The sequence below is a fragment of the Pinus tabuliformis genome, chromosome 1_2 (genome assembly GCF_031772625.1).
Source record: "Pinus tabuliformis cultivar Carrire ecotype Pingquan chromosome 1_2, CPIR1, whole genome shotgun sequence".
NCBI classification, from domain to species: Eukaryota; Viridiplantae; Streptophyta; class Pinopsida; order Pinales; family Pinaceae; genus Pinus; species Pinus tabuliformis.
In genome coordinates this window covers 42915241-42926619 of record NC_142298.1, presented here as the reverse complement: position 1 = coordinate 42926619, position 11379 = coordinate 42915241, and the positions used below count along the sequence as shown (strand labels likewise).

Here is an 11379-nt window from a genome sequence, read left to right as displayed (position 1 = left end):
ATGCAATACCTTATGTGGGGTTTTGCCCATGCATTCAATTTCCTCTTGTTTTGTTTTGCACTAATTGCCCACTTTTTGTGATATTGATGTGTTAATAAAAGAGAGCTGATTTATAGGTATCATTTCAGGAAGGCATTTGAGTCATTCAATCAATAACGAAGTACATCTCTGTCTCCGATGTTCCCAGTATTTGAATTTTCGCTGATGCTTGCTATTCTTTAAATGCCATAAACGTTACTTTGTTGGTAACCTGAACAGAGAACACCAACCCAACTATGTGGGTTAAGGAAGAAGGCATTGAGATTCAACTCAGCTGTGGCTGTTCCTATTCCTCCACCTCCAGTTAATGACAAAGAGGAAAGAATGCACCTTGCTGAAGATTATGGATTTACCCAAATTGGGGAGCCTGTTCCTGATAATGTGACATTGAAGCATGTCATTGATACACTACCTCAGGAGGTATCTCGTTGTCTCAGTTGTTTTGACATGTAATTACAAATCCTCTAGACGTGCAAGTTGTGGTGTATTTTAAGGTCACCTAATTCTGCTTTGTAATACCTGGACAGGCATTTGAGATTAACTATTTTAAGGCTTGGAGAACTGTAGTTACATCAGTTACTGCTTATTCACAAGGGATTTATATCATATCAAGAGCACCTTGGTACCTCCTCCCTCTTGCTTGGGCATGGACTGGAACTGCAATCACCGGGGTCAGTTTATTTTTATATATCAAACGATGCTTTCATGACAGTGAGCATGTTAATTTTTGAAAAGAGGAGTTGTACAATTTGGGAATTTTGTCATCATGCCTTTTTTGTTTGTATTCTTCTGCTAATTGTTTTTGTTTGTAGTTCTTTGTGATAGGACATGATTGTGCACACAAGTGCTTTTCAAAAAACAAGATGATAGAGGATATTGTTGGGACGCTGGCCTTCTTACCTCTAATCTATCCATATGAACCATGGCGAATCAAGCATGACAGACATCATGCCAAGACAAACATGTTCTCTCTCTCTGTATGTGTGAAGTTTGAACAGAGGGAAATTAGTGAAGCAAATGGTATTTGTTTAATTTGGTTAAAATGCTGACTATAATTCATAACAAATAGTTTCATTTCTTTCTCATTTGCATGTAAGGAAGCAAATTATTATCGAATCTGCTAGTATGCCTGGAGAGGATCTACTTTGGATTTTGCTAGACAATGATGAGTCCTTTTAGTTGTTTGTATTTAGCCTACATTCCAGAAAAAGTTACAGTCTATATGATAACTCATCTGAGATTAAATGGACCTGATGCAATTATGTGAGAGTGGAATTCTTACTTGAGTTTATTATTTTTTCTACAATATTAGCCATTGGATAAATAGTTGCTACCAGTTCAGCCTGTAGAATGGTTTGGCATAAACAGTTATTAAATAACAAAAACCTAAGTGAAGAACATATCTGCCAAGCCTCAACTTATGGACAAATATGTATCTAGCATACTCAAACGAAAATAAATATTTGGTGTTTGTGCATTATTCCATGCATGTCGACTTGGAGGCTGGCTCTATATGTGTGTGAGAGAGATTTCCTGCAATCCACCTAGAAAAAGATGAGAAGTGAAGGTTCCTCCTTGACAGCGGATCACTAATTTTACACTTATAGTCCAGTAATGGCACCTTGACAAGAACAATTACTAATATTTGGATATTGATATGATCTGTGACTAATTTCTTTGCACCTTGACATAAGTTGGGACTCTTTTGTGCCTAGGCTAGGTGAAGACACTGCATGGCACCCATTGCTAAGGGAAAATTATGACTGTTTACCGCTGTCTTTGAGGCCATTGTTTGATGCTGGATTTGGTCCATTACGTCCATGGTCATCAGTTGGTCACTGGTATGCATCTATATTAAAGGACTATCTTAATGGTCTCGGATGTCCATATTACAGTACGATAGGGCATGATGTACCATTTAATTCAAGATGATCTTTGACAAATAAGATTAAATGAATGTAGTTGACGTTTTCTATTTGTTTTTCCTTTGTTATGCTGAGAGCTTCACCTAGGAAGCATGAAAAACGATGAATCCAATCTCGTAACAGCTTTTGTCTGTATCATACTCTATTATACCCACACACATTTTCTGCTTTATGACAGGTTGAATTGCCACTTTGATTTGAACAAATTTAGAGCATATGAAAGAAAGAAAGTTCTTATAAGTTTGACTTGGGTCTTTGCATTCATGGCTATTGGATGGCCACTGATAATATACAAGACAGGAGTTATAGGCTGGTTCAAGTTTTGGCTCATGCCATGGCTTGGATATCACTTTTGGGTAAACTTCTCTTCTCTCATATTTGTCATCAACTCTATTCAAATGGGCATGTTCGTCCTATGATTTTCTACCGGTTATGTAGTTTATTTAATTTACTGCTTCTGAAATTGTACAAGGATTCGTTAAAGCTTGTGGCATTCTTTGTGTGCCTTTTTCTGACATGAAATTGTGCAGATGAGTACTTTTACTATGGTCCATCATACAGCACCTCATATACCTTTCAAACATCCCAAACACTGGAATGCTACACAAGCTCAATTAGGTGGAACAGTTCATTGCAGTTATCCACATTGGTGATGCTCAATTTTACTAATTCATCCTTTTTCTATTTTCATTCAATTTGTTTTTCTTCATCTTATTATTTTGTGTGTGTCAGGATAATGAGGCCTTTGCAGATCACTCATATATTTATTTTGCAGGATTGAATTGTTGTGCCATGACATTAATGTTCATATTCCCCATCATATTTCTCAAAGAATTCCAAGCTATAATCTACAGTTAGCTCAAGATTCCCTCCGCCAAAACTGGGGCAAGGTATACATTTTTTCAAATTAAAATTAAAAATGTACACTATATCTCATCCGGCATTCTTTTTGACTTGTATGGCTTTTAGAAAGGTAATGTGTGGCGGACAGATCCTTAGATTCATTTTATTTTCTTCATTAATGGGTTTTCTTTGGGTGGTATGTATGACCAGTATCTTAATGAGGCCCACTGGAATTGGCTATTAATGAAGACAATAATGACAAAGTGTCATATATATGACGAGGACAAGAATTATGTGGCTATGGATGAAGGTGCACAAGAGGAGTCAAAAGTCCTCAGACTTTTAAGGAGATTGATGCCAAACTCATCATAAGATGTAATGATAGTTCTATTACACCAATGACCTTGCCGACAACCTACGAATTGATGTTTGCTCTTGTTGAACAGGATCATCATACACTAAAGCATAAGGAAATTAGGAGGAATTTCCATGCTATAGGTAGATGAAGGTTTTTTCCATAGAATTCATGTGCCCAAGGGAGCACCCCACTTGAGCCCCCAAATTTCGTTGATTTAACAGATTCTTCAAAATGTTTGCGATATTTATGAGTGATGATTATGAAATATATTAATTGTTTTACTGTGATTAAGAGTATGATCTGTTTTCTATACCTAAAGAACAATGGTATCTTCATATACTGTGTTTCGGGATAAGTGCAAAACAATGAATGATCCACGTGGATATTAAATTGCATTGAAATGCAATTAAGAGAAGATGCATATTAGCTTCAAGGGATAGCTCAGTTGGTCAAGTTTTTGTTGCTAAGTATCTTGCCAATTGGCAAGGTGGAGTCAAATCTCCTCGACGTCCTTGGGGTTAGCCCTGGCATATTAGGCTAGCGGGTAGATCCCTTCAGGTGGATCTGCCTGGATTATTGCTCAGGGATATTGTGATGTAGCGGCCACTTAGTGTCTGTGAACCACAGTGAAAAAGACAAGATGCACGTTGACGATTTCCTCAAATTAGGTTCAAGATGACTTCCTTTCTTCTTTTTTGCACTTCGGAAATAGATGAATTTTATTTCACTCTTCAAGATTATGGTCATATACCAACATCCTAAAATCTTGCTCATGTTCCGCTTGTGGTCGTATATCAATAACAAAACATCAAGAAGAAGGAAGATCTCACCTCAACCTTTTCCCTTTTTCTGGAGCATAACTACCCTTAAATATAGTCCCTTACAACAGATTTTACAGACACAGTTCCAGCGATCAAATTCAGCCCTATGAGATGAGAAACGGTGAACGACATAGAAACGGTGAACCTTACATTGAATAAGCCCCTTAACTTCTTCCTCCTGACAGATTTTTGACTAGGCTTGAAGGGGATGTCCTTCCAAATCCAACCATCCTCAACAAATGAGAGGGCTTCTCTTTATATAGAATTTTAGCTCAACCTCTCTTACAATAAAATAAGAATAAGTGAATCCTAGATCCACATTCTCTCCTAGAACAATGTTAAATTATACATCATAAATGCTCTTCAAGGCAGGTCACTCTTTAAAAACAATGCATTATGCATGAACACGGGTTTGAATGAGTCCTTATGCCACTTGTTAGTCTCCTAGGCAAAGCACTTCCTGGCCTGCGTGAAAAGTTTAAATATTTAGTCACAGATAAAGAGCATTTAACTCCAGCCTGTGGTTATCAGCACATAGTGATTACAAAGCAGTTTGCTTCTGTAAGATGATTGAAAAAATTGGACCAAACCAAAATAATATAAAAAACGGGAAAGGTCAAATATATAAAAGGGAAACTAATCAAGCACATGAGATAAGGAAAATGTTGCGAAAAAAAGGAAGAAGTTAGAAGTATACATTTTGTGTGGATGACTATAAGAATACCTCTTTCAATATGTCGATGTTAATATTAGAAATGTGAAAACCATCTTTTGCACATAGTTTGACACATTCCATTCCTAATTTTCCTTCCCGACGGGTTACCTTCATGTAGTTAGAAGTATACATTTTGTGTGGATGACTATAAGAATACCTCTTTCAATATGTCGATGTTAATATCAGAAATGTGAAAACCATCTTTTGCACATGGTTTGACACATTCCATTCCTAATTTTCCTTCCCGACGGGTTACCTTCATGTAGGGAACTGTTGTGGATGCATAAGGATCAAATTTAACACCACGATTTTGGACATGTTCCTTGTTCATTGTGAGAACCATTTGATAACCAGTGGGATCATCACCTACTTTACCCATAAATGCTACTCTACCTCCCAACCTTAGAAGTGCAATAGTAACATTGGATGGTGGTCCTCCCGGTGCCCTTAAAAATTCTGGAGGACTCATCAGCCCAACCATACAAGGCCTTCAGTTTCTCTACTGCAACCTACGACTCTGGTTGTTGACTTTTCTTTCTTTATACACCAAGCCATAGATTTGTATTGAATATAAATGTCTGTCTAAATGGATGCTTTCATGGGTTGCATATAGGTACAACATGGCAGAGGATTGCGCAGATGATGACGATGATAAATCATCAATCAATGAGCTACAAAAAGCGACTGAGGAGGAGCTCAATCTGCACAATTCCTTGGCTGAGGTACAATTACATACTATGTTTTGTTGAGTTGTGCTTTTCTCTAAGATCAGATCATTATGTGTAGTTTCTGTTACATAAGCTTCCATATATCTAGTGCGATGCCTTGTATCTGAAGTTAAATGTGACTTTATGAGTTAATTGGTATTTGGATTCTGTGCTAGCTCAATGTGGTTTCCAGCAAGGAAAAACGTTTTTAAACTAATTCCCCTCTCTTTAGGGTCGGTAGTCATCAAGAAAAAATAATCTGAATTGTCTTCCATGCTTAAGACTACTTTAAAAACAGAGATTTCTGTTTTATTTCCGTGTCAACCCTTTCTTTAATATATATCTATATGTGCCCTCTTCGAGGAAGCAATGTTTTAACTTTTGCCCAATTATTAGTAATGAAATTGTGAGTTTAAAAAAATTTATGTTCTGGACTTGCATGTTTTGTAATGTTATGTTGTTTAATTTGAAAGATGGAATTTTCTCTGAAGCTTAGAGTCTTCATGTTTTGGCTTGATAAACGTGACAAAAATTGTTTGCAAAATCTTTTTATATTATTTTCTATGATTATTGTCTGAAACTTACACTCTTCATGTTTTGGCACGATGAAAGTGACAAGAAGTTTTTCTAGATTGCAGCATGCAAAAGCACATCTGAATGAGAGGGTTCTGCTAGAAGGAAAAAACAAAATTTCATTGAGAGTTTAAGAAAAACTTGATTCCCTTGAGTGTAGTTGACAATCTTTATTGGATGTTGAGAGTTTTCCCACAGAAACTGGGATCACAGGGAAATTGGGAAAGAGACCACAGCTTCTTCAGCAATCTCCCATTCACCAACCCTCTGATAAATCCAGTGCTCTCATATATATGTGTGTGTGTTGTGCCATACATTAACTCTTAAGAAATTTCAAAAGCCTTCACCTAATGCAATCCTCCAGGTTTTTCAAGACACCAGAGAAAACTACTTACGATCAGTTTCTTAAACATGGAAATTTTACAACACACTGCTTCCAAAACAGCCATCCAAAAGGTCATTACTATAATAGCTTGATTAGAAATAGATTGAATGAGAAGGTCCAGATGGTGTATTCAATCATCTCCATCCATCTATTCTGCATCCTCAGTGCTTACTTGGACAATATAACAGCCTTCATATTTATCCCTTGCAGACGTGCTGAAGGGATAATGACATGGAAATTTTCCTTGCTTCTCTGATTCCGTCCAATGATGGGCCAGCTGCAAATTTTCCTGATTGAAATTTCCATTTGACCTCTTTGCAATGTGTTTGGAATCTCTTATCACCTGTAGACAATTTAAACCTTTCTCTATTGCTATTTTCAGAATCTACCAAAAAGCATAAAGTTCTGCTCTGTTGTTTGATCCATCTCCTACAGCTCTTCTTTGAAACTGATCTCGTAATTGTCTCTTAAAGTAATACCTCATGATCCACAATAGCTGGGATTACCTTGACAAGCCTCGTTGAAATAACTCCACACTATTGTTATATATATATATCTGGGGATCTTAGTATTATTGGTTTCTTTTCCTTTAAAGGTGGATGTGTCCCTTAATATGCATATCTATTCTTGTGTCAAACTTGATTAGTAATAACATCTTTGTTTTGAATTCTTTTCATTTCTTGCTAGCCAAATAGCTTAAGTCACTGTACAAGGACAGTGTGATGCCCACACGCAGTTAATATAGAATGTATTTTAAAAACTAGAATTTAGCTTTGTAGTGCTTGAATCATCATTTCATGTTGGTTTTCATTTGTTAGTAGTCAGATCATTTCTCTTACAATATGATTGTAATATCTTTTGTTTCTCTTACAATATGATTGTAATATCTTTTGTTTCTCTTCTGTGGGAAATTTTGTACAGGAGTTCAAACAATGTATATAAATAGAAAGATGCAGAAAATGACAGTCAAATTTCGTACTCAGAATTATGACAAGAAAGCCCCTGCAGGGTTTGTGAGGAAAGAGAGCTTCAACACCAGTTCTATCTCCAACCGCCAAGATGATCAGTATGCTACTAACATGTTTAGTGAAGAATTTCTGCTATTCTCTTGTAATCTATAGGCCCCCAAAGCTCCTCATAGATGAGAATATTTGCAGGATGTTAATATTGTTGTAAGTTTGTAGTAGTTGTGGAATGGCTTACTTTTGTGTTGCTTCTCATCTTCAACAACAAGAGTTTCTGTGGTGAATAAGCAGAATCCATGTCCTGTGGAATATGAAATTTCTCAGTTTTACTTGTAATAGGATGGGATTTCATTCTGTAATATCATTAGATTTTCCTCTGCAATATTTGCTACTAAATTTTATTTTTCCAAATTAATAATCCTATCGGCCTCTCTTTGTACCTTTTGGGACAATTGCTAGTATACCAATTCGGAGAAAACGGTGGATACGTCGAAACCTAAGAAATCTGCAAATGCTAAAGCTCAATTAATGGGCATTCACAAAAGTATTGTATTCTGTGATTGAATGGGTTTATATTCTATATTATTTTTCATACAAACCGATTTTATAGTGGAAGTAGGACAGGCTAGAGATCGTGTTGGGATTCCTGGTTAAAAGCAACACATATGATCATTTGGCATAGCCAAGCAAGAGAATAGAATCGTGGCGCATCTAGTCCAATTTACCAACCATTTAGAGCAACATGAAGCCAAGGTATCAACATAAATGTAGTAAATAATAGCCTGCGCATCTGAGGTTCAACAATTTTTTTATAACAAAACAATCTTGTCAGCGTGCATGTGTAACCTATAGTTTTAATAACTATGATTCTAATAGATACGAATGGCAACAATATAATATGACATGGCACTCCATTACGGAATTGGGATGCCGAGCACCGCCATTCTGAAACCCCCTCCATTGTTGCCACCTCTTACGCCAGGGTTCTGTTGTTCGCTTACACCGATGGAGCCTCTTCCCTGGAAACCCCGGACAAGGAAAACAAGGCAGAAACACCAGCAGCGAAGTCTCTTCCTATGGCACCTAAGCTCGTTTCCAAGGTTAAGATCTTGGGGCGAGAGTCGAGGAAAACTTATCAAGTGAGGAAATGGATGTTGACAAAAGGAGGTACAAGGATGTCACTTAAGTGTTTGCTGAAAGGCCGTTCTCAAAGGGGGTTTGGCAAATCACTCAAAGTGTTTGACAAAAGACTTTAGTCAGTTTTGGAACAGACAATGTAGGGAGTTGGAGATCTAGAGCAGCAAAATTTTCTAATTTTTTTTTTTCGGTTTATGTATGGTGATTTCTTATGTTTTACATTTTCGGAATCAGAGACTGTGAGAGCTTTGGCTAACGGTATCCATCAGTGGACGAGTATCCCAAAAGTAGAAAGGAGGTTTTTTTACAATGGGAGACCACTGAAGTTGGGGAACACTCAGAAATTATGGACTTACGAGGGATGTCACTGTATTTGTAATGGCATGATTGAGGGGAGGGGCCAGAGGTGGTGGGGCATCTCAGGCAACTAAACTCTCATCTTTCAAAGATCTTCTAAAGCCAAACTCTAGTTATCATGCACTAAAGAATCTCTCAGGTTAGGCTTTCGTAGTGGAACTTTCAGCAAACACGCCATCGATTGAGGTAAATGGGTTATTAACATCACCGGATGAGTATCCCAAAGGTAGAAATGAGGCTTCTCTATAAAGGGAGACAACTAAAGTTGGGGAATGCTCTAAGAGATTATGGACTTACCTTTGTAATGGTATGCTCGAGGGGAGGTGTCCAAAAGTGGTGGGGCATCTCAGACAACTAAACCCTTGTCTTTAAAATATGTTCTAAAGCCAAACTCTAGTTACCATGCACCAAAGGATCTCTTAGGTCGGGCTTTTGTAGTGGAACATTCAACAGACACACCATCGATTGAGGGAAATGAGTTATTAGCAATGACGAATGTAGCAAATTATAAGCAATGAGCGACTATATGTCCTTTCAATGGTTTTTGGCCCCTAGCTTTTGCCCTCCAGGACTAGGTTCATCAGAACTAGTCCCAAAATTTAGAGTTGTTGTTTTGTTCGAAAGAATATTTTGGGGTAGTCTTCAATGATTTTGAAGAACAACAGAGTATTTTCAACCAAGAACCATGGTTCTAGGGCCGAGTAGGTCCCTCGCTTCAACCATGATTTCTGAACTTTAACCCTTTTTCCATGAAATCTTTGGCTACTCTAGTATAGGTAAGGCTCCCAAACTTGCCCCTCCATTCGATTTGAAAAGATGTCTTGGAACAAATCATAAAATAGTTGGGTTGCTACATCAAAACAAACATGGACAGATTAGATATTGGTTTCATCACATTCTTTCGTATATGTGTTGAATTTGATCCGTTGGAAGGATTGCCAAATAATATTATTCTCAAGTGGGAAGGAAAGAAATTCTCTCAATCGTTGGATTATAAAAACACAACATTCAGGTGTAGAAATTGTCACCAACCAAGGCACTTGCAGAATGTTTTCCCTTCCTCAAAGGGGTCATCCATCTCCCATGAGCAACGGAAACCCAATCGAGGTTGGCGTGACCAAAAGGCTGCTTCAAGTGGTAAAACCTTGGCAACTCAAAATGATAACGCTAATTAGCAGAAGCCATCCCCTGTATCCTTCGCTTCTCCTCGAGGTCCAAAGCAGTTCATTGTGGTACCACCACATTCATCAGTAGAGGAGAATTTTCAATCTAAGAATAAGGAAACAACATCAACAATATATTGGAAGTAATGATTCCATGACTTCGAAGTTTTTGAGTTGTCATTGTGAGTTCCCAAGCATCAGTCTAGAAGTTGTTGATTTCCATGCTACCAGTTGGAGATGAGTTTGAGTCATGATCTAGATGTGTCAAAGTCAATGTGTTATGTCCTTTATATTTGTATTTTTTTTTATCAATAAAATATATCTTAGTGTATTTTGTGATGTGTTTAATTTCTCTCTCGCTCTCTAATTTCTAACATGGTATCAAATTCAGTTCTGGCTTGACTCCCTCTAGGGATGGTTAGGAAAAACGCTATAGTTATTAGAATAATTGATTAAATTAGTGTAGCTTAGTGTGTAAATTTTTTTGTGTGAGAGATCTGGTGTGTAGATCTATAGATCAGTTTGTTTACAGCTCCTTCCACCGTTCCCAGCTTCGACACACTTCTCGCATCAAATTCTATGTGGTTCCTCCAACATGTTAAAAACAAACGACTAGCTTTTCCTATGGATCAGATCCATCTATTTGGCGAATATCCACCTCACCGTCAGCAATTCCCACCATCGTTAGGATTTATTTAGGCAGAAAAATATGCAAAGCCAAAATGTGAAGAAACGCAGTCACGGCTTAGCTGCTTGAGTCACAGTGATCTATGGCGATTAGATACGGTGTTGCTGGTAATGAAGATTCTGGAGCGGGAAAACTTTACGAGAGAAGGTAACGGCAGTGACCCTTCACTACGATTAAAGACAAATTTCCATTCAAATGTGGCGTGTTGGAGGTGATAATAAGAAGGTTCTTGTTTTGGCCGCTGCAAATACTCCATATGATCTGGATCAACCTATCAGGCGGCGTTTTAACAAGTGAATGTATATTTATTTACCTGATGTCAACGTAAGGCAGCATATGGTCAATCTTCTCTACCCGAGTTTGGAAGACTTTGCGGATTTGGCAAAACGAACCGATGGCTTCTCTAGTTTTGATATTTATGTTTGTGTGAAAAATGTATTGTCTGAATCTATTCAGATCATCGATTTACTATTGAATTTGCAGGAAGATGACTATTGTTGTCGATTAGAGCATCATATCATTGATTGCACATACAATGCACAACAACTTGATGTCATGGGTATGGAACAATTTATTTTTAATGGTGGGATTCGACAACATTGTTTAACAGTGTGTAGCTATGTATGTAAAGGGTAATTAGCAGTCTAATAGTGTGATAGTGTGATCATCTACATAAAGGGTAATTTTCATATAAGTTCGTAGG

General features: G+C 37.4%; 1 protein-coding gene across 1 annotated transcript; it reads left to right on the top strand.

The window, feature by feature from the left end:
• LOC149204316 (omega-6 fatty acid desaturase, chloroplastic-like) lies at window positions 1-3388 on the top strand. Its single transcript, XM_089397091.1, has 10 exons — window positions 1-19; window positions 117-160; window positions 259-459; window positions 567-710; window positions 852-1003; window positions 1755-1880; window positions 2143-2320; window positions 2495-2613; window positions 2740-2854; window positions 3018-3388. The coding sequence occupies exons 1-10, from the start codon at window positions 1-3 to the stop codon at window positions 3177-3179; spliced, it is 1260 nt and encodes a 419-aa protein (XP_089253217.1). The 3' UTR covers window positions 3180-3388.
• The last annotated feature ends 7991 nt before the right edge of the window (window positions 3389-11379 follow it).